Source organism: Tripterygium wilfordii, chromosome 8 (assembly GCF_013401445.1).
Source record: "Tripterygium wilfordii isolate XIE 37 chromosome 8, ASM1340144v1, whole genome shotgun sequence".
Taxonomy (NCBI): Eukaryota; Viridiplantae; Streptophyta; class Magnoliopsida; order Celastrales; family Celastraceae; genus Tripterygium; species Tripterygium wilfordii.
Window position 1 is genome coordinate 3,100,272 of NC_052239.1, and position 26,583 is coordinate 3,126,854.

The 26,583-nt window shown below is 36.2% G+C and overlaps 4 protein-coding genes across 6 annotated transcripts; all 4 read right to left on the reverse strand.

The window, feature by feature from the left end:
- Nucleotides 1-791: 791 nt before the first annotated feature.
- Nucleotides 792-15,389, reverse strand: LOC120003937. 2 transcript variants are annotated; one of them, XM_038853096.1, is made up of 3 exons: nucleotides 15,370-15,389; nucleotides 2,767-3,472; nucleotides 792-1,147 (listed from the first exon to the last, which is right to left on the reverse strand). In XM_038853096.1, the coding sequence occupies exons 2-3, from the start codon at nucleotides 3,421-3,423 to the stop codon at nucleotides 1,061-1,063; spliced, it is 744 nt and encodes a 247-aa protein (XP_038709024.1). In that variant the 5' UTR covers nucleotides 3,424-3,472; nucleotides 15,370-15,389; the 3' UTR covers nucleotides 792-1,060. The 2 variants fall into 2 exon arrangements, with proteins under 2 accessions (XP_038709024.1, XP_038709023.1); XM_038853095.1 differs by lacking the exon at nucleotides 15,370-15,389 and having other exon boundaries at nucleotides 2,767-3,588.
- LOC120003935 (pinin-like) lies at nucleotides 5,195-9,807 on the reverse strand. 2 transcript variants are annotated; one of them, XM_038853092.1, is made up of 11 exons: nucleotides 9,606-9,807; nucleotides 9,400-9,510; nucleotides 9,237-9,302; nucleotides 8,809-8,982; nucleotides 8,615-8,728; nucleotides 7,864-7,935; nucleotides 7,484-7,567; nucleotides 7,254-7,354; nucleotides 6,840-6,924; nucleotides 5,801-6,234; nucleotides 5,195-5,539 (listed from the first exon to the last, which is right to left on the reverse strand). In XM_038853092.1, the coding sequence occupies exons 1-10, from the start codon at nucleotides 9,681-9,683 to the stop codon at nucleotides 5,845-5,847; spliced, it is 1,275 nt and encodes a 424-aa protein (XP_038709020.1). In that variant the 5' UTR covers nucleotides 9,684-9,807; the 3' UTR covers nucleotides 5,195-5,539; nucleotides 5,801-5,844. The 2 variants fall into 2 exon arrangements, with proteins under 2 accessions (XP_038709020.1, XP_038709019.1); XM_038853091.1 differs by having other exon boundaries at nucleotides 5,195-6,234.
- LOC120003936 (probable WRKY transcription factor 9) lies at nucleotides 12,787-15,160 on the reverse strand. The gene is made up of 5 exons (XM_038853094.1): nucleotides 14,858-15,160; nucleotides 14,619-14,759; nucleotides 14,015-14,317; nucleotides 13,410-13,523; nucleotides 12,787-13,332 (listed from the first exon to the last, which is right to left on the reverse strand). The coding sequence occupies exons 1-5, from the start codon at nucleotides 15,077-15,079 to the stop codon at nucleotides 12,946-12,948; spliced, it is 1,167 nt and encodes a 388-aa protein (XP_038709022.1). The 5' UTR covers nucleotides 15,080-15,160; the 3' UTR covers nucleotides 12,787-12,945.
- A 6,671-nt stretch (nucleotides 15,390-22,060) lies between the features above and the next one.
- LOC120003382 (kinetochore protein NDC80 homolog) lies at nucleotides 22,061-25,497 on the reverse strand. Its single transcript, XM_038852350.1, has 4 exons — nucleotides 24,331-25,497; nucleotides 23,564-23,810; nucleotides 22,674-22,820; nucleotides 22,061-22,449 (listed from the first exon to the last, which is right to left on the reverse strand). The coding sequence occupies exons 1-4, from the start codon at nucleotides 25,437-25,439 to the stop codon at nucleotides 22,249-22,251; spliced, it is 1,704 nt and encodes a 567-aa protein (XP_038708278.1). The 5' UTR covers nucleotides 25,440-25,497; the 3' UTR covers nucleotides 22,061-22,248.
- Between the last annotated feature and the right edge of the window lie 1,086 nt (nucleotides 25,498-26,583).

Genomic DNA, 26,583 nt, shown 5'->3' on the forward strand with positions numbered 1-26,583 from the left:
TGCAAGTGTGGCACTTTTCGTCATTCAATTAAGCGAAAAGTAATTGTAGAACATAGAGAACTAATACACCATAATAAACCAACAACAATGGGTAATTCTTTGAAACTGACATGAATGGTGAAGACATATCTCCCAGCTTAAGCATAAGAGGTTTGGTCGCAAGATGATTTTAGACTCTAGTTTTGGCAGAGCAAATCAAGAGAATTCATAAGAACTTTTCACAATTCACAATACTTCCATGGTTGCATGCTTATCCAATTCTTGAAAACTCCTCATCAATTGAAGGTGTGGAAGACTTGAGGGATTAAGGTTATTTTTTCTCAACTATCATTACATGTATGTTATTTATTCTCATTTGTCATACGTGTATTTTCTGTGCTAAGTATATTATTACATATATTTCACTATGTACAAATTATGCCAACTCAAATACCAAATAAGGTTTTTCCGACGCCAAAACTTTTTGAAGGACAAACATGATACTTTCCCATAATTGCTAATGACTTTATACAACAAATTAGTCCAATAAAATTGCCATTAAAGACTATTAAATTCAACTTTGAAACAAATATATTGACAAACACAAAGTCAAGGATGAGTTGTTCTTGAGTTGCGATTCGGGACTCCACAATTCCCCTTCAATTTTAACCCCTTGAATTTTAAATTTTAAAATAAAGTAAAAAATGCATAGGTGAGGGAAGATGGTGACGTGGCAACATTTTTTTACCATTGATAAAAAGAAAAAGAAAAAGTTTTATGACTAATTTGACCGTTCGATATAATTCCTTAGATATCAAATTATAGACTCCATTACTTTGCCTCTCATACAAAAATTAACAAAACTTTGGGACAACATATTTGACATTCCATCCCATTCCAATCTTTCACCTCAGGTAGCTTTGCCTTTTTTAAGAGTACGCCATTCATGATGTGAGCTGACAATTTTTCTACCTCTCTCTTTTGCCTCTCTCTTTTTTTTTTTTTTTTTACACTTATCTATCTTGCAGAAGAGAGGGAGAACGAATTTGGTTTTGGACTGTGTATTGTGAGTCTGTTGTCATCAGACTCTCAAGCCATCGAATCCACATTGCTTGGATGTAAGAGACTGCTGCTTTGGACTAATCACTATTGCACAATCCACTGATACCTGCACATATTTTCCATCCTCATTCGTCAGTTCTTTGAGATACCTCCAGTACGAAAGTATATGATGCAAAAGTAAATTAAAAAAGAAAAAAAAAAGGGGAACAGTGACGTCGAGCATGAATTTAATAAGAGTAAATGAATGTATGATCCATGATATAAATGAATGGAAAAAACAAATACATGTGACGGATTCCCGGTGATGTTCTCATAGACTCATGTAACCGACCCCAAAATTTAAAGATAAAGATCCAGTTGATGATGATGAGTGATGTCAGGTATGTTGACGAACACCATAGATACCATATCATATGCTGTGTAGTTACTGGTATGTGCATTTTGTCAAAAAGGCAATTTGAAGATTTCAAAAAAGAGCAAAGAAAAGAAAAAAGAAAGCAGCATGTACAAACTAAGGTCAAGAAAAATGAGCATTCTCATAATCTGATCTGACATGCCACATATTTTAATTTAATCTTACTTGCTCTGCACAGCACAGGTATATAATATAACATTACATACAGGATAAAATGGATAGTAAATGATAGAAAGCAAGTATAAACTGAATCCCATTTGGGGATAATTTGATTCTAATAAGAAGGCATTGCTGTGTAAAATATAAATAGAATAATAAAATACTTTGGGCTTTGGGTTCCAAATTCGGCAAACGAAAAAGATAAACGTCCCATCAATTGGAATTCCACTGATCTAGTTGATTAGGTGTATGGACAAAAATTAAGTGCATGTAATGGGCTTCACATACACTTTAAATGCTTTAAAGTGCGTGCATACAGTGAGATCTCAATTGCTGGGACGTCTAGCGTGGTTGTTCTGCAAATAAGACATAATAGTATGGCCCACAATGTAACCCGCAAGTCTCTTCATCAGAATAAGACTTTTTCCTCCCAAGAATGACGACAATGGACAAATAAACGCAGCAGCAAGAACGATAAAATTTGCTCTACAATTGCACACCCTCCAGTCAGAATGAGAGAGATATATGCCTGAAACTCAAAAAAGGCATCACAAAGGCACATACATAGAGTATGTGAAGAAACCCAAATGCCCAAATCAGACACCAAACAAATGCCCAAACAGACACCAAACCCGCATTCCAAAGCAACTAAAAACTGGGTCATCATAATCTGATTGACGAAATCAATGGGTTGCACATTACCTCAACTCCATTGGTGCTGTCATGCTGTGCGTCTCTATTAAAGGAAAAAAAGAATGGGACTTGGGGCAACCCAACTTTTCAGTTTTCACACCCCCTTTTCAAAATCCGAAAAAGCACAAGGATGACTGGACTAATCACCTATTAAAGAAACTAACTGAGAGTGATGATTCTATTGATAATCGATCGATTGAATTTGATATGTGTGCTCACAAATTATAATATCAAATATGTTGGTAGCATTTAAAAAGAAAAGACCCATTACAGAAAGAAAAATGAAAAAAAAAAAAAAAAATCAACCCGTGCCATTAAAGAAACAAAAAAGAGTACTTATTATAGAGTAAAGAACTAAAGAGAGACGATTAGACTAAAAAATCACATCTGCAGAAAACACCGCATCATTTCAACACCGACAAAGCATAACAAGTGTAATCACAGGTGTAGAGCTTAACCTGAACGCCAGGGGAATCGAAGTTCATGACACGGATCTTGGCGCCAACATCACCCAGAACCCGAAGCTCCACGCGGTCGTTCAACGACGCGTCCCTAACCAAGTCCGCCGCGTCCGCCTGCATCAGGTTCACGCGATCCACAACAATGGTGGCATCCACCTGCCGCTGGCTGTGTGCCTCCTGGTAGAATCCGGGCACCGATGCCTTCCCGAGCGGAATCCCCCTGTACATGACGGTGAACCTGGACTCGTCGTACTTGATCCCAACTTTATTAGGATTAACTGCCGTGAATAGCATGTGAATTGTGAGGGTGAGAGAAGCGGAGGTTGTAGTAGGATTGCCGCTGGGGTCCAAGGAGGCGGGATTGGGTGTAGTGATACCCATGAACTGGACTCCAACCTGCTGGAGGTCGAATTGGGGCTTCTTTGGCTTCACGGCAAGCACAATAACAAGAACCACAGCGACGACGAGGAGGACGAGGAAGGTGAAGAGAAGGAAGAGACAGCAACAGCAGCCCTTGAACGAGGCAGAGGAGGAAGACGACGATGTTGGGTAGAAGGAATGGTGGTATTGTTGGTTTTGGTGGTGGTGGTGGTGGTGGTGTTGGCGATGCTGTGGGCCGTTGATGGTTCCTGATGATGATAATGATGATGGCATTCTTTCTGGCGGGTACCGTCGCAAAGCCACGTTACTTTCCTCTCCTTCTCTCTCAACTGGGGGTGTCCTGCAGCACAGAGGGTTGCTTTGCTGCCTTTTGTAGAGGGAGAAAGGGAAAGCGGGGAGTGAGAAAGTGGGCTGTGCTCCCATGTTGATGACTTTCCTTGACAAATATATAACCAAAAATCAAATAAATAACACAACAGAATCTACAATTCCAGACAAAAATAAATAAAAAAAACAGAATATACAATTAATTAATATTTGGAGAAAACATGTTGTGTGCTGGGCCAAGGTGAAATTTAAATATTCTCATTCATCTGTCATGGATTTTTTATCAAACCGGTTTTTTTGGTGTGTTTCATCACCACATACCTAATACACAACGATGAGATTCATAGATCTAGTGGAGATTAGCCTTTTTTTTATGAGGAAAAATCAAGAATCTAGATTCAATTCATGTGTGTTATATCTATTTTATGTTTGTAGTTTAATCTGTTCCGTTCATTCCAGTTGCAGATGATGCTAAAAGTATGGTTTTATAATCATTGTACTGAACTGACAACAATAGGCAGAGAAAAATGGGAAAAAGAAAGTAAAGTAAAAGGTCATTCAATCAATTTTGATAAAATTGTGGGTCCTCCATCCACCGGAGATATGCAAGGATGTGTAATACATATTATATGTTGGTTCTATTAAAACATATTCTAATTCTGATTGGATCATGCACAGTCTTCTTCTTGTTTAATACTCCACTTCATTGCATTTCTTACATGTTTCTTTTGTTTTTTTTTCTTTTTAAATATGGTTGAGAAATATGTTTTTCTCATTGAAAACGAATATTGAACACATATATATTATCAATCGAGCCACATCTCGTATTTTCGTTGGTAACATAGCTTTTGTTAAAAACTGTTATCATATATCACAATGGTACATTGCACTAGATCAACTGGCACTAGGGAGGGGGTTTTATTTTGTTTCTGCTTGCCGATTGTGGACCGAATATAGCTTTTTTATAAAAATAAAGTTGATATACAATACAAGAAAGCTGATTGAGATTGTCATGCCTATTAAAAAACTGATCCAACCTGTGAATTATGCAAAAAAGAGCCCAAAAGTTCATGTAAAGTCAATTATGTTCAGACCAGATCAATTTCAGAGCAAAGATTTATGTCTCCTCTGCTAAAGTTTTAACTTTCAATGCTTCTCTAGGCATGTCAATACCCTATTCATGATTTTTTTTCCCTGTAGGTTAGTGGTGGGAGGGAAAACACACAAGTGGGACATGTCAATATCAGTATATCACACATGTAAACGGTCGAATTCGATCAATTTTTTTGACATAAACTTAACCAATCCATTTCGATCGGTTTTTTTTTGACAAAAATTTAACCAATTGTTCAATAAGTTATTTTGATTATTCAATCGGTTAACTATTCAGTTCACACTAAATATGTTCTGAAAATAACCAACCATCCAATCGATTAACCGTTGGGTTCGATTCTGCCAGGTATTCTTTACAGCCAGCCCTGATCGCATAAGTGCAAGTGAGAGATGTCCAGGACAAGACCTGCCACACTCCCAAAACCATGACAATTTTGAGAGGCACGAAAGCCCCATATAAACCATGTTCACACATTCATGCGATGTGGGACTTTGGTGGGTAATACCCACCTAGTCCTACTCTGGGCACGCCCCAAAGAAACAAGTTTTGTTTCGGGTTCAGGAGCTGCATTGTGTAAAATCATAAAGAACCAAGAAAAGAAAAAGAAAAAGAGATAAGCTCGACATCTGTTGTTCATTCAAACTCCATTGAACATAATATTCTAGCAGTTTATGCATGGGCTTCATACAAACCATGCAACAGTCTTTGCAAAGGCAACAAAAGAAGACCAAGGGTATAGGCTACAGGATTGTCATCCCATTTGATTATCAATAATTAAACCAGTAACATTCTGCTTGAAAAACCCACCTTCAGAAGAATAAAGCCTAGGCATTCCAGTATCATTTATCGTTATCATTTTCTGAAAGCTAACTATCTCGGTTCCAGTATAGCAATCCAGGCACCAAAAAAAGTTGGAAAGTTGCTTACAGAAAAAGATTACACCTTGTCCTGAGAATAAATATGCATTGATCATTTTGATAAATAGAAGCTTCAAAAATTTACTACCTGAATATAGATGGAAAACACATCACTCAACTAGGTGAAAGAGTATAATCACTCTCCTAACTCCAAGATATGCTTGTACAACAATGGTGAGGCACCAAAACAAATTACAACCTAACTCACAAAAACCATCATGACAAATATATAGAATAGAATAAAAGGGGGAAACCATACCAAAGCAAGAAACAGCTAGTGCATTCAAAATACCTGCCAAGGGAATTATTTGAGAGGAAGCGGTGGGAAGGCTTCAACTACTGCTGGTGATTATCATCTTGCTGTGGACTGGTATTACCAGCTTGAGGCTTAGCAGTTTCATCGACCCTTCTGTTCTCGTCAACATCAAGCACATCATCCATCATGTCATCCTCCCCAACATTTATATCTTCTATATCGTCCTCATCTTCATTGTCGCTTCCACCAGGGATCTTTCTTGTTTTGGGACCATGCTCAAGCCTATGGGTATCCAATTCTCTGTCCATTGTTTCCTGTAAATTCGAGGGATCATTTTTCACATTCCTAGCATTCCTTGCATTTTGCCATCTCTCCAACTCCTTCTCAACATTGGCAATGTATTGTTCACTGATCTGTTTCTGATATTGAGATAGCTCCTCTCTCCTAGCAGCCTTCCAATCAGAAAATACCTAATATACAGATTTATCTCCATTGAATGTCAGACAAGGAATTTTCAAAATCATATATTCTACAATATTGAATAAACAAATTTCAATGACCATCATGAAACTAAAACTCTGCACAAGGTTTTGCTCAGCACTTTAGAGGAGCTTTCATTATTATCCTAGAGTCGAGAACTCAATTAATGTGTCAAAATACATTAAAATTAAGATGAATATAAAAAAATGATTCGAAGGTGAATTTCAAAGATGAATAATAGCAGCACATTCTCAAACCAGTTTCCCTGTAGAAAAAGAAAGATGGGGAAGCAAATTATATGCAAGGAAGTGACTAATGGAACTTTATGCTAGGTGAAATGCAAAAGGCCTTGAACAACTGATATCATAGGAAACTCGTTCAGACACAGAGCAATTACTGCGGCGCATGCCAAACAAAAACCCCTGTAGCACAGTCCACAACACTAGAAGCAACCAACACAAAAAAAAAGCCTCCTTACGGAAATATTTGGTGTCTTGAAGCAACCACGAGAAGTTGGCATTTCATCCAAAATATTTGCCAATTTTCCCACTACCCTAAGAAGAATCACCAAATAAACAAGGCAAACAACACCCACCTGTTCCTTCTGCTGCTCAAGTAACTTCACATCTTCAACCAGTGGTTTCATGGGCAAATAATATATGTGAGGCTCCGTCTTAGTCCTGGAATACACATCCCACGAGCAGTCAAAAAATAGTACAAAAAATCATTCCAAAGAATTAACACTCTAGTTCTACCTAAGAACCTGCAGCAAAGCAGGAAACATCAACTAGGCCAGTTGCTTCAACAACACTGTTAGTACACATGAACAGTAACTTATCTTCGTCTCAAAAAAAATTGTGAATATGGACACTTTTGGACCAAAATTAAAAATAACCTGCAGTGGAAGACATACTATCAGCCCAATAATTGCAAAGATAGAAAAAGAAAAACGATATGATGTAAAAAAAAAGCAGCCTGGTATAGTAATTGTTAAGAAAAATGTACTCACCTTATAAAATTGCTAAGCTTATTATGATGGTTACTCCACTCAAGAAACAGCAATTCCAACTCCTTTTCTTCTTTCTTTGCAGCAATACGCGCCCTGAGAGTCTAAGGTGTAAAGCAAATTTAAAAAGAAACAACAATAAGAAAGGTTTTTTTCTCCCACAAAAGAATAGAAAATGAGCTCCATATTAAAGCCTCTTGAATAAAAAGAAGATTTGAGTTATTAGTAACAACCAAATCTCTCTTCCTCTTTTCTTCAATTTGTTCACGCTCTTGCAGCCTCAGCCTTTCACTTTCTTCACGAGCTCTCTGCTCAGCCTGGGAAGATTTGAACATGAATGAAAATCAAGAATGTTACAGATAGATGAACTCATTCTATGTAAGTACAAAGCATTAAGACATTCTTAAAATCTGTTGACAGAAATTAAGCACATTATTGACAAAATAGTTCTACTTTATGTCTTTATCTGCCACACACTAGAAAATCATGCATAATTGGATAATAAACTCTAAAACTGCCAAACAGAAATATCATAGGCCTATTGTTCATATCAAATAATGCCAGAAAAGAACGATCTCCCCCAAGGCCCCAATATAGTCATTCATATACTTACTCTTTGCAAAGAATTTGACCTCCGCATATATGCCTCTGTACCAGAAAGTTGCATATCTTCTTTCCTGAATCTCTGGTACAGCGTCACAGAAAGATCAGATGCAAATACAATAAGAAATTGAAGGTGAAACATGTTTCACCACGAAATGAAGAATTAAAGAAATTTCATTTATCAGAACAAATATAAGCATGAGAAAGTAACTTCAGAGCCTCTTTTTTAAAATAAAATTGAAGGGTCACAGGTAATAAATTTGTATCAGATATACATGTCACTTGTATTTGAAGGATCTTCCAATCTGGGTTCAAAACCAGGTGATGTATCGGCCATTCGCAGAAAAAATTCAACAAGGTACAGTCTAGTGAATTACAGGTGAACATGTCAAGACACTCTAGTAAAGGGTGGTACATCCATCTCTACCTTTAATGACTAATCTATCACCCCTAAGCATATTCTGGTGGCAGTGGCCGCGATGATGGTTCCGATGAAAGTGAAACCCTAATTTTGCAAACCAGAAGGAGCGCCTTGGTGTTATCGCAATTTTCCTCTTCTTATTTTGAAAGCACATATTTTTCCAAGCTTATTTTCAGTGTTTATTTTGCCCCTCCAATGTCCTTATTAATTTAGAACTTAAGCTGTTTAGGTAATGAAAACTAAAAGCTGGTATTAAAACTTCTTCAAAACACCAATGTCCTAATTTGTACGGATAACATGCAATACAAAAGGAGAGGGAGGACAAACAAAATGTTATTACCTCCAAAGTCCCCAATAGTCGCCCAAGCATTCTTTTATTCCTACTAACCAAGCTTGGGTCTTCATCCTTGGGCAAAATTCTTGGCACATGCTCCATTACTGAAGGCTCAGTATTCTAGTAAAAAAGCGAAAATATTTAAATCCCATAGTTCAGGACAGGTAAAAATGAGCAAAACCAAACCCAGTTTATATTGCCTTTGCTGTTCTCATATTCCGGTCCCCCATGGGCCAACCAGTCTGCCTGAAATTAGATGGTTTGCTGTCATTCCCATGAGCTCCACCTGTCCCAATGCTTACTTCAACAGTAGAATCCATATGTTTCACATCCTTTTCTGCCTCCGTATCTTCAATGATCTCTCCATCCTCCAACTTCACGCCAAAAAAAGAGATTCAGTACTTATAAACACTAAATGGAATCATTCAACTTGCTGCAATGATGTTAAACCTTTAGGAATGACGTGCAGAAATTTAAAAACTAATAGCACCAAAACGTTAATTTTCTATTTGAGAAACTAAATAGACTTTAAGTGAACCCTTTAAAACATATACCAGAATATGAAAGGATACACTACACTCTAAAATCAATCAATTTCAACCAATCGTCGGCAGCATCAATACTTTACCTTAACCACAGCTGAAGACAGCCGCCGTTTCGCCGGAGGCTGATCTTCCACTCCAGTTCTATCAGCCTGCAATCAGATTACAAAAATCTCATCTAAGCAACAACTCCATAGAAATACAGAAGCAAATCAACAATCACGGGAGCCCAAGGGAAACGCAATTTACCGGGCGAACAATGCCACGCTGACGGGCTCCATTGGCCGCAAAGTTGCGAGGACCAGCGCCCGAAAAGCCTCCTCTTCGGAGACCACGAGGATCCCGCAGTCGCTCCGTAATCTTTATTTCATAAAACAAAGGAATCATAAAATCAGATAATTCAAAAGAGAACAGAGCATACACGCCCGCACAAATAGATAGAGAAAGAAAGGGACCTCTCGCTGCTGGCGATGGAGCTCAACGATCTCTTTACGGAGCTCCTCCGCTGTCTTCTCCACTGCGACGGTGCCCATAGGGTTTTGATGGTTTCCTACAGATTTGCTTAAACGACTTCAGAAACCCTTGCGAGGGTTTTTGTGATGCTATTATTTTCAGGGTGGCGGATCGCTCAATTCAGCCCCTCCGTAAAGGCCACGTTTGGCCAAACTGTATCTAAATATATATAAAAAAAAAAAAGGGCAAATAAAGGAAAATGATATTTGTACATAATTGTACTGGCCGATGTGACATGACAAACCGTCATGCCACATAAGAGCATTTTAAATAAAATATATGTTTTTCTTTCCTGATTCTTTTGTAATTTAATTTACTCTCTCTTATACGTACTCGCTCCCTTGTTTTCTTTTGTTATTTCTTTTCCTCTTTCTCTCTCCACCATTTTCTCTCTTATTTTGCAACTCCAAGCCGCTGGTTTCCACGACCAATGGCCAAACTCCTCCATCCAACCACCATACCGACTACCACCACTCCCAAAAGAAGCATCATGTCCCTAGGAATAAAACTCATCCATCATTAGCAATGGACAGTTGTGGGAATCGTTAGATAATCCCCCGCAATGTCGTGGCCACCGCCTTCTAAATGAGTTAGATTTGACCAACTCTAGCGACTTTTTGGCCAACCGTTGGTGCCTTTTGACTGACCGAATCAAGGGCAACATTTCGCAACCATTTTCGACCATAACAACTGACGGAAGTGCCCAAGCCAGTTTTAGACCCAAACAGGTATTTTTGACCCAGCTTGGTTCTTGCTAAATTTTTATTTTCCAACGATCATGAGAGCAAATCATAAGATGCTCGAACAATGTAATAAGAGGTTGAAACAACATAATAAGAAGCTCGAACAATGTAATAAAAATTTAAACAACGTACTGTTTGAGCTCTCCTTTGTAAAGTTCATACTTTTGGGTATTTGGTTCCTACAAAAACAATGGTCAAATTTATTAAACAATGTAATAAGAAGTTGAAATAATGTAATAAGATATTGAAACAATGTAATAACAGGCTAGAACAATGTAATAAATTTTAAACAATGTACCGTTTGAGCTCGACTTTGTAAAGTTCATACTTTTGGCCTTGGTTCATGCAAAAACAATGGTCGAATTTATTAAACAATGTAATAAGAAGCTGAAAAAATGTAATAAGAGACTGAAACCATGCGACAAATTTTAAACAATGTAATAAGAAGCTGAAATAATGTAATAAGAGCGAGAAAATAATGTGACTAGAGATAGACGCAACGTAGTAAAATGTTTAAACAATGCAATAAGAGGTTGAAACAATGTGGTAAGAGGTTAAAACAATGTGATAAGAGATTAAAACAATGTGATAAATACTTATCTTTTAATTGTTCCATATCTCTATTACTTCGTTGAAGAAAAAATGTAATTAAAAATGACCAAGCCAAATATATCGACAATGAATCTTGTTGGAAAGAATTTTACATGTTGATTCTAAATATGAAAATTTTTGAAATTTCAATTTAGGAAAGATAAAATAAAAAACATGTGAGAGAAAAAATGTTAGACCCATTTTTGAAATTGCTTTGTCATTTGCACATATGGCTTGCGACATGTATTATGTAAGTCTATGTACATTTTTATTATGTATAGCTAGCACTGTCGATAGCAGTCCCAAAAGAGTGAGAGTGAGAATTGTTTTTCCTTTAAAAATATAGTTATGTACTTATTTAGGTGCTAAAATACATTTTGCCCCCCTAAGCTTTGTCAAACACATTCCACAAAACCATATATGTCCTTGAAATTTTTATGAATTCTCGTTTATGTCATTAAAATTTAAATTTTATCTAATCTGTCTTTAATATTAGAAAAGATACTTATTTCTGTCCAGACTTGTAGTTTTCAGTGAGATAGTGTCGATTTTTGCTTTCGTGGCAATTGGAGTGCATACATGGTTTATCCATGTCATTTGGAGCTTGATAATGTGTGCCACATCAGATATTGAAACTAAAAGTTTTAAAATATGAAAAACCCGTACTAATTAAGAAAGAAAAAATCAATATTTTTTCTCATCTTCTTCCTGATAGATGGAGTTCCACTGTGAGTCTCTGATGGCGGATATTGATAAGTTCGCGATCTTGATCAAGAAAACTGAGTCGGATCTGTCACGATCGGTGACCAAGGTTTGCATAGGGTAACAAATTATTTTTACAAAAATGGATAGCTTATCCTTACACAAAGCCACACACCAAAAATCCAGTCAGAAAAAGAACTCCATATCCACGATCCATTAAAACGATAGAGCCTAAAAGAAAACTCCTGTGACAGAGAAAATTCAACAATTGATGACAAAAAAAGCATCCCAAAAGCCCTGAAACAAAAAATAAGGGCAAAGACCTCAAAGAGAGAGCCGCCTTCAAGAAAAGAGACTAACCTCAACAAAGAGAGGGGACTTAGATGGAAGTTATTGGCGACAACAGTTGAGCATCATTGATCAGTTGTTGAAGCCGTCAATCGCGGTTCCTTTATAACCATTGGATTTTATAAAATTGATCTATCCATAATTTACCGCCGTCTCACCTAAAAGTTTTTCTAAACAAAAGAAACCCTAAACCCTAAAATTGTTATTCATTTTGGGGAGGGGAGGTCGCGCTAGCTCACATGTGCTAGCTGCACTCCATTATCACTTCCTGGCTCCGTCCATGCACTCACCTACCTATCAATTAGTGAAATCGTGTGCAAATCCATTTGTTGATCTATCTATGTATCAATCTCTCTTTTTTTTAATTTTCCATTGGTTCAGTTCAAACAAGCCCACTACAATACTCTCTCTCAATGATAGCTTCCTATAGTCCAATGTTTGGCTAAACCAGGGTTTGGAAATGGTACGAACATTTTGCCCTAATTTCGGCACAACAATGACGTGCCTATTGTATATGTTAGACAAGATGAAAAAGGAGATACATATAAACAAAGTGCTTTAAGTGCTTTTATGTAACATGGCTCATCAGTTAACGATTATGTCTTTAACTTCTTTCTCTAGTAACAACTTCTTTGTATATATATCAGAAGAAATAAACCAAGAAAAATCACTAAGACATTACTGATCAGAACATGCATGCTGCACCCAGGTAGGGTAGGGTAACAGAAGGTTTTGAATATGTCAATTTAAACTATATATATATATATATATATAGTACTGAATTTGGGTACAAGTACTCCTCCTTCTCCAGGATTCACAACAGAAGGATGTGAGGACTGATGAGGCATGATTTTCTTTACCAATGACTCTAATTTTAGGATCAGAAGAAATTGCAGCACTACTCACTCACATTGTCTGGATCACCCACAGTACTGCTGCTACTGCAGCCCCCAAGTAGATGATTATAACTTGGCATCCGAGTATTAAAACCTGCATGTTGATGACCACTTGAAGTAGTAGCCGTTGGATAGCGCAGCGGACCGAGGATATTAGAGTTGTTTAGGTTTCTGAAATATTGCTGGGAAGAAGAAGTAGTATTTGGGTTTATGAAATGAGAGGGGTGATGATAAGGAGGAATAAATGATTGGGTAGTAGTGTGATCAGAGATTCCATCAGAGAGTAGTACTGTTGAAGCCATGGCTGTTGCACCAACTGGGAGTGGATGGTTATGAGTTCCTTCATATGTTGTGATCAGAATTGACATGTCCTCCAAGCATCTTTGCACCTAAGTTAAATTCACATAAACAAAATTAAATTTGATTATATATAATAGAGAGTTAACCGTAAATTATTCATATTTACCTGTTTTCTGACTGGACATCCAGGAGCTGCTGTGCATCGATAGTAAGCACGAGGACAAGGATTTCCTTTCGCAATTTTTTGTCCATATTTTCTCCATTGACACCCATCATTCATCTATGATTACAAAAAAATTCAAGATTATCAAAATACAATTATGATAGGGATCCCAGAAGTATGGTATTCCAATTATCCCACCTACCGAATTGTACGCCAAAAATGTTAGGGATCCCAGTAAAAAGCATCTCAGTCATCCCAGTAATGGATCTTGTCCCTTGATTGATGTAGTGTAGGGGCCCACAAAACCTTGTGATTGAACCAGAGAGTGACACATCCATTACTGGGATGACTGAGATACTTTTTACCGGGATCCCTATCACTTCTGATTGTATGCACATGATTTTATTTGCATCATGTGGGACATGTAGAGCCCACAAATTCACTTTGACCATGTGCTTCTAACTCATCAATGGAGATAACCGGAATACCAACTACTAAGATCTTTATCATTTTCGATCAAAATGTGGATCTCAATTTGTAGTGTATATATATACACACACACACACATATATGGTTTTAATTAGAAGCATATATATATATAAACTTACTGTGGCAGCTTCACATCTTGCTCTTACTGAAACCCTAGCTTTTCTATTGGGTGTTGAGGAAGCAACATGGCTGGTGATTCCCGTCGAGTGATCATGATCAAGCTTATTGTTCTTCACTGACACAAATCTCTCCTTTTCTTCCTTGATTTCTTCTTGGGTTGTTGTATCAGTTTGTAGTCCCAATGACAACCCTATACCGTTCTCTTCCTCATTTGACACTGACTGGGGTTTGGCCATTCTTTTTGGCTCTCGGAATTGGTTCTCCTCACTACTACTATTGAGGGAAAGAAAGATCCGTGGATCCTATATCACACAAACTTACACACCATCAAAACCAACATAATTAAGCATTACAAAATATCGATATTAATCCGATCTTAAACAAAGAGTCTCATAGAATTAATATTATGAAAACAGTTATGATATAGATCACAACGACTAGCATCTCAATTATCTCAGATGCTGAATTGTACGCATGTACATTATGTGGGACATGAGAAACTCATGAATTCATTTAAATTCTGTGCATCCAACTCAACATCTGTGATATCGGAGATACTAAGTGTTGATATTTTTATCACTTTTGTTCGGAAAATTAACTAACCGTGTTTTGGCTACTACTTTCCCGAATAACTGAGAATTTGACTTTGAGATCATGATAATCTTTCATGGTTTGTTCCACCACTCTCCTCAACACTTTGTTCTCTTCTTCCATGCGATTCATCTCCATTTTTAGCCTACTTAGCTGATATATATATATATATACACACCTTAATCTATATGCAAAAACCAATCAAGTATTTATATATGAAACTAATTAAGGCCAGATTAATTAATCTGTACCTCTTTTGTTTTCATGGTTTCTTGGAAGGATGATCCAAGTACTGGTGCAACATCTTCTTCTTCTTCTTCTTCTCCTCTTGTTGCTGTTGCTGCTGATATCGCTTCTTCTTTCTTCTCCAAATCTTGAGAATTCTCTTCTTCACATTCTTTTGATTCTTCTTCTTCTTCTTCTTCTTGATTAGTGTCAATTTTGAGAGAGAGATCAATACTATCCATCCCCATTTCTTTTTTCTTTCTCGATTGGGATGAAAACAAATTAAACAGGGTTTTGAATGTTGCTTCTGAAGCACCAAAGTCAATTCCCTCATCTCAAAGGCAATATTATTATTATTATTATTACTACTGCACACACTATAGAGGACGCATCTAAGTTTTGACTTTATTCTTCTTTCACTTCTCCTAATTAATTACTCTCTATTAATTTAATCCCACAAGGAATCTCATAGCATTATTTATTTATTACTAATTCTTTAATAGGGCGATCCCCCATTTGTCTTATTAATACAGCTGACCTCTCTTTCTCTCACTTGCAAAGTCAATTTTAACCCCCCCCACATAATATATTAATAATAGGATAATTGCCTAATTTTTTTTTATAGATAGTGAGAACGGGAAGCCATGCAAGTTGTTGCTAGCTTTTAATAATATATCACTAGAAATTAGGGCTGCTAGATTATTACAACAAAAAAAGGTGTCGACTACTACTACTTCGATTGCTTTTATATTAACAGATGTATAGCCTTTATTTAACCAGCAAGTCATTTACCCTATTTGAACTAACCTAGCTAATTAAAATTAAAGTCTTGGAAATAATGGTACATTATATTGGCACTCTTTTAGTTTTACCTAGCTTGCTATGTGCGTAAATTCTTAAATACTTAGATAATTATACGTGTTTGAATCCGATTAGGGCTCCGCAATTCCCCAGGATTTAGAATTTACATCTAACATTGGTGAAAAACTAGAGTAGTAGTTGTCTAGAAACAAGGGTGTTATTCTTAGTCACCTTTATAGTCGTTGTGTTGTGTTGTGCAGTCGTAGTCATACTTTAATCGTATAGTGAAAACAATGAATTTAGCTAAAGACGACAGAGAATTAAGGGGGAATTTGAGTCACAGAAGCTTTAAATATAGAAAAAAGAAAGAAAGTGGTATGATATAACTCACCTCTCAAATCATGAATAAAATTATAGACATTAGACTCTCTTATTTTAAACAACCAGTAGTGTTAGGTAACCCATAAAATGGGAGCTCATATAATGGTAGCCCATGGGAGTCCAAATCTCTTAAACGAAATTTTAAAACGTTTTTAACTCTCAAAATACATGTTAAATTTTTTTAAAAAAATTACATATTCAGAATCAGCGCATAAAACTCTTTCTAACAAGACCCATTGTCGATGAGTTTTATATGGTAAATCTTAATTTCATTGTTTTTTCAATGAAATTTCTTAATTTCATTGTTTTTTCAATGAAATTTCAAAAACAAATGAATTTAGAATTAAAACAATGAATTCTAAACTGTGCTTTAAAAAATAATAGAATCTATATTAAAACAATAAATTTTGGACAATGAATTCTGGGATAAAAGGCTACATGTCATTTTTGTTAAACAAATTGTGGAGTCTCCGGATCGATTTGAGTTAAATATTCGGATTTTTTCAATATTCTCTACCGGATTTCGTCCTAGTAAAATGTTGTCATATTGTAATATACTATATGAAGTACTACCGAATTGACAAAATTGAAGATGGTAAAGGGCAGATTCATGGATTATGTCACTTCCGTGAGGAGGAAGAATAGAGGTAAACGTATAATATTGAATTAGTGACATCATGTGTATATGCATGGAATACCAAAACCCTAAAAATAATGGAGGTTGGGATCAGATCTTGAAAATGTCAACTACTCCTGCTTAAGACCCTTACACATGCACATCTCCCTATTGGATTGGATCTACATGTTTTAAGCCAGTATTTTTTTTAATTTGATTATAATTAATTTATATACTCACTTTGTATTAATTCCTTAATTATTAATTAGTCTCTCCACATGTTAACTTGGGAAGGCCAGATTGTGAGGATCGGAGGATTTATCCATGTGTAATGTCTGTGGACATGGGAGTAAGCGACGCCACAGCCATACCTCACGTTACATATCTGTGTGTATACATATATATATATATATATATATATATATATATATATATATATATATATATATATATTCTCCCTCCTTCCTCAATGAAACTGATTATGGAAATGGTTCAGGACATCTTTTTTTAGCTTCTATTTCTTATAAGTTCAAGAACCCTCTTACTATCTGAAAATAAAATATTAGTAAATCTGTTTAAGGACTTGCTGGTTTAAAGTAAATGTCTAATGTGTTCCTCTTAAAATGTGGATTAAAATGCGAAAATATGCACTTTGTTTTACATCCCTGGTTGCTTCTCAACCCCAACTCGATCGAGAACAATCCATCCCAAATGACTCATGAGAGATCATGAGTTCAAGTCCTCTCCTTTCGATCTGTACATTTTTATAAAAAACAAAATTGTTATGTCATGATGAACCCTAGATCCCAAAAAAAATCATAAATATCCAATGTGTATATATATATATATATATATATATATATATATATATATATATATATATATATGACGAGGATCTGACGCCGTATTTCTTGTGATAATTCATTAGACCCATGTCGAGGCTTATTTAATTAATATTTAATTGCGAAATTTTGAAAACTTCCACTCAATTCATTTATTATTATTATTATTATTATTTTAATCAGTAATGAACCATCTCAGTTACTTGTACTTCATTCCATGCACCATGTCACAAACATGAATTTTTTTAATCCTCGTAGATTTTCTTTATGCCACTTGAGATGATTTAATATTGTTGGAAAAAAGTGGCTTCAGAATTAATTATCGATGTAAACTAAACCAAATTTGAATTGGGTTTGAGAATAGTGGTTTGAGTGTATATATGTAAAATATGGTTACACTATTTATTCGGTGGTTACACTATTCTTTCGACGGTTTCTCCCTTTCTTATAAATTGATAAGCTTCATTTCAATTGAGGATATATCAAAGAGCTAAGCTCAGTAAAGTGAACTGAGATAATTGTGTGATTATAGAGGTGTAAATATTTTCTGTATTTGCCAGAGCATTTTGGGTGTAATTGAAACTAGGGTTCTCAGTATTTTTTTTCTCCACTTGTACACTATGTTAAAGTGAAATTCTTCTGATCGATTCCGTCCGGAGCTATCAGCAACATTGTCGAACAACGTTAAATCTTTGTGTCCGTTTTTGTGAGTTTTCAGATTCTCTATTTATTAGCTACTCTAAATTTAAATTATTCACCAAAATTGTTATGTAGTTGCTCACCAAAATATATATATAAGGAATTCTCACATGAGGTTCTAAAATGAGATTCTAACTTTTAGGAATCAAAATATTTTTAAAAAAAATTAGAAAAAATATATTTGTATTTTGATTGGTCTTACGAACCCAACTACATATTTTTTGTTTGAAACAAAAATGAAAATGAAAATTCAACATGAAAAGTGCATGATAATTTTGGATCGTTGGATATAAAATAAAAAACATTTTATACACTTTTCAAATTGCAATTGATTTTTGTTTCGAACAAAAAATATATCGTTGGATTCGTAAAACCGATCAAAACACAAATATATTTTTTTTAGATTTTTGAAAAATGTTTTGAACCTTAAAAGTGAATCCTAAAAATTAGAACCTCATTTTAATCAATCACAACATAAGTGGAGGCCACACATTTATTATGGGACCCACCACATCTATGGTTGAAAAACAAGTCCACAAACTTGGTCCACATAGGAGAATTTCTATATATATATATATATATATATATATATCAGCCGGCTTCATTGGGACCTAGGGATCACTATAGTTAGTTCTTTAAAAAGTAAATTAATTTCTCTGCATTATTTATATTCTCTTCCTGCTTTTCTCCGACCCTTTTGGCATATAATAAATTCAAGGCAATCGATGCAAATTTTTCTGGGAGATAGTGATGTCAAGAACAAGTATAAATATCCATCCAGGGAGGGTTCACCCCCGACTTTGTTTCTTAATTTCCTTTTGAATCCAACTTGTCTCAAATTGCTGACGAGGACACTTTTTTTTTTTTTTTGGATAACTCATGAATCATTTTGTTAATTTAAAATAAAAACATGTTGGGGGTATATAAGAAACAATTTGAGACTTGTTTTGGAAAAGGATGAAGCATGCATGTTCATTGTACTTGGTAACACATCAACATCATATTTGAGCAAATTCAATTCAAACATCAACTAAGATACAATTTGATTTTCTTGGACTTAGGAGGGGGTTACAATTCTTTTGGTTAGAATTGACTACAATTTCTTCTCAAAACCATGTTAAATCATGGGGTTTTTTTTTTTCCCACAAATCTCATATTTAGGGTTTAAGAATTACGATTTAGTGTTTAATGTTGTTTAGGGTTTCGGATTTAAAGTTTAGGGGTTATGATTTTTTTTCTTCAAAATCTACATTATTATCATATTATGAACGCTAAAATATTCATTAACACATTTTAAATCATAATTTAATGTGATTTCATGAGAGGAATTATAGTCAATTCTATCGAAACGAATTATAAGCCCCAAAGGGATAGAACCATCCTTTACCAAAGGAGAGCGGTCGGGCCCCTTACACATTCTTTTTCAAATTTAACAAGTGATATATGGAACCCCGCACTAAGTTTCGCCTTCAAATATTCAATGTGGGTTCCGTCTCTGACCCCAATCTTGATCTCTAAGTCGCAAATGTTTCAAATCTTGTGCCTAAAATCTTTCCTCTAAATCCACGTTTAATCTTGAAAGTTAGATAAACATGTACATTGATTATGCATACATGTACAATTTATTTATACTTTACATACAATTTTGTACATTAGTTATAGAGATTTTTACGTATTCCATAAAAAAAACATGTTTAGATATTTATTATTTAAAGAATGTGTTTGTTATTTTATCCAGTCTATGAGGATTGACAATTTTAAGTTAGGTCCTTCATTTTAAAAATTTGTAAGCTCTGGTCCTTTAGAAAAAACAATCCAGCAAAAAGGTCCTCCAAGGTAAATACTTCCTATTTTGTTGTTACTTATTAGAATCAAATAGAGTCCGCCGTATCTGCAGTCTCCACTATAGGCAGTGTTCTATCATACCATCCACTCATCGAGTCTGTTTCTTAAATTTAAAAAACATCACCCTCTTGAATATATTAAACGGTACTGATGGAAACTATAGGGGTTTCCCATTGCAAGTACCCCGACTAGAATCAAATACTGCTATTTCATGTCACCGAGCCTTGAATTTTGTCATGAAGGCCCAAAAGAATTTTATGGGTCATACTTTCTATCTATCTATTACATAGATGTATTACTGAAGTTGGGAGAAAATTTAGTGAGATTTTACGATGCCACATTAGTATGATTATAGTCTCACAATAAGACACTTGTAAACATCCTTATTTTTGTGAAGTTAATAACTTAATATAACATTTAATAATAGACAACAACTTTATTTTTCACCAAGTTAAATTAACATAAAATTACTTCACATCAGTAAAAAAAAAAAACATTAGAGATCCACAACCACCTATATTTGCATGATACACGTTTAAGCATTTGTTTCAACCGTTAAAGCACTGTACATCAACATGCATCAGTGTCATCCATTTAACTTTTACTTTAATATTTTTTTAAAACTAATTAATAGTGGATGTAAAAGGTGCAGTAACCGAAATCATTAATTAAAAAATAATCTCTTGATTTAATTTTTATTTTACAGGGAATGTCAGAAGTGAAGCAATCGAAAATATCAAATAAAAAAAAACCCTTGAATTAAAGTTCAATTTTACAGTAAATTAAATTAAATTACTCACATATAATAAATTTAAATTACATAAATGAGGAATATGTAAATACATGTATGTTATAATGTTCTTGGTGAAATGTTTAAAATCTATGAAATCTTAGTATTTTGTAGCATATTGAGGGAGGGACGCATTTATCGAATTGCAAATTTCTGAGTCATTGAAAATAAAGTTGTGTATAAACCGATGACTAGGAGACTCTTTATCGTGTTTTTACGTACAATAAAATTGAATAATGTGGATGGTAGGGAGAAATATGTTGACAATGGAATGGGAGATTACATACACTTTAAAGTTTCTTATCAACATCATCTATATACCTTAAAATATGGGATGGGGAGAGCTGCAATACACATTGCAGCTATCACTTGAAATGTTCTTCATCTTAATCGTCCATTCCATCCAACGGTGAAGGGTAAAAGCAACTCAAAAAAAAAAAAAGACGAAATTAGACGCTTGAGTTCCTCTTCTCTCTTCTCCCTCTTCTCTCTTCTTACTCTCTGAAGCACAACAATGGCTTCTTCTCCAAAATTGAAGCACATATAGGATTCGAGACTATGCATAAAATGGTCAAGTTTTCTTCTGTCTCTTCCTCATCAAACAAACAAGAAATTTTTCCAAGGAAGAAGAGCCAAGGAGATTCTATTGAGGCCGATGTCAAAGATGTGCTTATAATCAATGTCTATCCACAACGAAGGGACACTGGGAAAGCCCAGCCGAACCAGTCCAGTGCCACAGATTGAATGCGTTGCTAGATCGAACCACAGACCAAAAAGACATCCAGGGCTTAAAACTATTAAATCTAAGCCATCTTTATTTAGAAAAGAATCGACATCTTTCATTTTCCATCCACGAATGTTAATGCTTCAATATCAATTGATTTTGGGACATTGCTCGGTTCTGACTTCCAGTGCACGTTGAACCAAGGAGGTTAGGTCTCAATCAAACAAAGGGGAGAGGATAGAGGGAAGTAGATCTGAGATGAGACGAGACGGAATGAAGGGAATAGAAAGCTTTTTTTTTTGAGTGGTATCTACACTTGACCGTTTGATGAAATGGATGGTTAAATCAAAAAATTTAAGTGATAGCTGCAATGTGGATCGCAGCTCCCCCCATCCCTTAAAATATATACCTATGGAACCAAATAATTGAAAAGTTCATCGGGCGTAGCACGAGTATTGCACTAGTTTTAAAAGTAAAATGACAGAAGGCACACCAGAAAAAAAAAAAAAAAAAAAAAAAAAAACACCAGAGGGAAAAGGCTTGACAGCATGGTCAGAGACACAGCCTTGATGGTAAAAAGATTGAAATCCCATTACAGTTCCTAGATGCACCAACAGCTCTTGCAACAACAATAATACCAATAATTACACACTGATTGAACAAGCAGCAGGCAAAACAACAAACTCGCATAAAATGGCTCATTCATTATTGATACAAAGTTATGCAGCCATGAAACCCTTATAAGTATCTGAAACTGCAACAGCAGTTTCTGAAAGACTGTTCTTCATCTCTGAAATTTTGAACTCAACATATTCCTTGTATTTTGAGACCGAGTCGACCAGTGCAAAGAGTTCACAAGCACGCTTCTGAATTTCTTCTTCAATTTGCTTGGTTGCTTCCTCCAACTTCATCTTGGAAGCCTTCACACAAACATGCAATTTGATCAGGACATGTTTCAACCCTAAATGTTCTTTTGCCATTAACCGATGATAAGAAATCCAGATTTCAGAATAATAATGAACAATATCACAAGACTGCATTTTATCTTTACAATTAATTTGGCAATCAAAATTTAAAAATCTATGCAGGACGGGCAAAGAGATTTCAGTTAAACCAATCAGAAATATGAGTCATTGGACCATACCTTTCGAAATTCTGCTGCTTCTCTTTCAACAGCATCCAAATTATTAGCATCATTTTGAACATCTTCCATCATCTTCTTAGCTTCTGCAGCACATCTGTAAATGTACTCCTCTGTTTCTTTCCTCAACAAGTTCAACTTAGTTTCCACCTGAGAGAAGTTCAATTGCATAAATGCGAAATAGTTTATTCAGCTATAGAAATTAGATGCGGGATACAATCGCCAAAAGATGAAAGCAGGGAAGGTAAAGATTGTACAAGTTAACTCTACAATTATAAAAATCTAAGCAAAGTTTAGACTAGATGCTTCAGAATTGAGAAATATCATGCAGTGATAGGGTGCTAACATCTAAGGTGTCAAGTGAGAAGGACATGATGAAAACTCTATAAATTTATCAAAAGGTACCTAGTTTAAAATATATTCATCGGTCTTTGAGACCACATGAAATAAAAAATGTAGTAGGTGCTGCAAAAAATTCCATAATCATTTTCTATATATATAAAATAATAGATTGCATGTCAATATAAACATGGCTTCAGCATGTCAAATGTGCTTAGCACTTGATTGCTCAGGCATCTGCAAACATTACCACACTCAATGGCCTGAGAAACTTAACTGTAGAGTGTAGACCTAGGCATACTAACAGATATACTCAATATAGGAAATATGTACAAAAGTGCAAAGATCTAAATAGATGATGCCATACTTTTTAAACTTCAGTATCTGCAATGCTAGTGAACATACATAACTCTGTACTTATTCGTAATGGAAATTGTAGTCAAGGGCCCCAAGAGTAGAGAAGCATATAATTGCAAAAGTTTAGAGCCTAATCTGCTGAGGTGCCAAAACATGAACTCATTGAATTTATACACCATCCCCTGTTGTGTGCTTACCTCATCAAAATGAGACTGAAGTGCTGCAATTTGATTTCTTTTCCCCTCTATCTTAGCAGTCATTTCAGATGACTGTTGCTGTAGGGAAATCGACTCTTCTAGTTTGGCCATCGAGCTTTTCTTTAGATCATCAGCAAAGGACTCGAGTGCAGGTTTGAGAGCTGATTTGTAGTCGATCCCCATCACTTCAGCAGGGGTAGACCCTTTGGCATTTAGCACATACTGTAAATTACCACCGATCTTTAATCTACAGCCAACCATAAATAAATCATATCAGATTTCACAATTACACAAATCTACTCATTTCCAACTGTGAAAAGACGCATTCAATTCCATACAACATAATATAGGAATCCACGGAGATGCAAAAGACTACAATTATTGATGATATCTGCTAGTCATAGCTTATCTACAATTATTATTCCCAGTCAGCTAGTCAGGCCTTAAATATAACACAGCTCAAATGACTATAGATTTCAAATCATAAGAAGTGCCTAAAATCCCAAAGAAACAAAACTTGTTACCATCCAAGTACAAGAGTTGATGCTTCAAAGGAAAAAATGAAGGATCTTATGCTTCAAACAATTAAATCAACTGTCTTCATGATCCAAATAAGGCACTGGAAACTTAAGCATCTGTAACCAACCACCGTGATGCTTCCCAAAAAGAGCAAATTAATAACTTGTTACGAAACTCAAAGCACAAAGGTGGTACCATATGAAGAAATTAAATATAAGATTAAAACCATGAAAAAAAAGTGGAGAAACCTCCTAATAGCCTGGTTGCACTCCATGGAAAGGGCCTCGAGCTCCTTCAATTTTTGGCCTATTGTCGCATCAAGATCCCAAGACTTCTCCTCCCAGGAATTTCGTGCTGCCTCCGTCTCCCCAATATCCCTCTCCACAGCCTGCAACTCTCTCTTCATTCTCTCCACGTCTCTGGCATTAAACGCCTGTAGCTCCACTCTCCTCTTAAGTTCCTCATTCTCCTCGCAAATCCTCTGCTTTTCCTCCTCTTTCGTGCTCAGCTCCTTCTCCTTTTCCTCCAGAGCCTTCTCCATGGCTGCGACCTTCTCGTTGTAACCTTCAATCATTAAGTGGAACTTCTTCACGTCCTCCTCTAACACGCTCCTCTGCTTCTCCAGCTCTTCCCTCTCAGTAGGCCCCGTCCTCAATGACTCGGCCTTTTCTGCAAGTTCTCCAGCATTCCGCTCCAAGGCCTTAATGCTCTCAGCCACACTGTCCCTCTCCTTCTCCAACTTCTCCAGAAACTCCCGATTATAGGCCTCCTCTACCTCGTCATCACCACGTATAAAATGTAAGTAACAACGCAAAGCGTACATGTACATGCTGTTGTTCTCGACGAATGACCGCGAACTTGACATCAAATGCTCGTTGTACATGGCGATCTGAACCAACCAGTGGATTAGGGCTAAATAGGTCGGCCAATTGTGAGGCGTATTGGGGGCACGGAGAGTGGATTTGTTGAACTTAAAGGGGCAATTCAAATATTTCAGGATAACTGAGAGATCGTCCTCGAGCTTCGACGACGGAGAGAAATCCAGACGCGAAATGACGAACTTGAGGGTCTCGGTGATTTCCTTGACAGATGGGGCTTGGTGAGGCTTGAGAAAGAGAGGGGAGGAGTGGGAAGCGAGGTAGGCGTTGATGGCACGAATGGCAGACTGCTGGTGGGAACGGTCGGTGTAGAGTTCGGTGGAGGGCCGGCCGCCCATGCCGACGGAGGAGGGGCGGCTACTGGCGAAGCTTGCATCGGAATCGCGAGAAGTGTTGGCGAATTGGCGGTAGTGGGAGTCCGGTGGGTTGAACGACTCTCGCGTAGGACCACGGCGGTTGGGAACTGACGCGCCTCTCATCGTTAGACAGTAGAGCTCGTGCGCGGTGGAGTGGCATGTGACTGTGGTCTGTTTGGAATTTGGGGTTTTACTTTTCCCGCTCACTACACGAGATGGGTTCGCTTAGGTGGGCCCTCATGTCGGGCTTCGTAAACATAGTGACTCGGCCCAAGTATTGATGGGCCGAGGTTGTTTATTTGTGTCAAGACTCGTAAAGCACATATACCTCCTTAACCATAGACAAGATCCTTAATTTGCTCCGACATGTCCAAAGAACCAAATCAGATTTCCAGTTTTCAATAAAAATAAAATTCAAGGTCTAGGCCTTTCCCAACTTTATCAGTATATTGTACAATATCTTACCGTTAATTCGTATATGATATAACAAATTTTGAAAAAAAATTGGCTGGCTAGCAAGTAAATTTAACAAAATCTTCGATGATCGGCGTTTGTAGTGTGTTCCAACGACATATATTTGATTAATTGTGATGAGACTTTCAAATCTGAAGGAGATTTGACTCTCTTGTTGAAGGAGAAACCAAGATCCTTTATCTCCAACCATGGTGTTGCTTGTTTGATGTTTTTTTTATTCAGTCTATGTAATCCGACATCGTCCGGTTGAGTACGGTATCGTTCGACGATTATCCGACAATGTCCAATATAATACGGTGTGGTTCGGGAGTATCCAACAATGACCGTTGTTTGTATTTTTCTTTTTTAAATTCTCCTATAATTCATCTTTATAATAGCTCGAGTGCCTTAGAGCCTCAAATTATCTTATCCTTTATGTAAATGAATACAATCCGGTCTACAACCGATGTCAATATCTTATTATTGTGATTTGGATGTGCTTAAATGCTGAAATGAAAAGATATCAGTGGGAATGCATTGACTATTTGTCTTAAACACAAAAACATTCAATAAACAGGCAAAACAGGACATCCGAGATCTAATCTCTGTGTATCAATTAACCAGAAAGAATAGTGAATGAAGTAAGTCTCTTGAAGTGCCTCTTTGGTTTCTCCCACACAATCACCTCATACTTCCCCGACGCCGTTCCATTAGTCGCCAACAGAACCAGTTTGTATCGCATCCCGTAGCCCACCTGTTGCTCACCCGCAAAAATACTCTCAAACTTCAAACTATCATTCATAAGCTTGTCGTG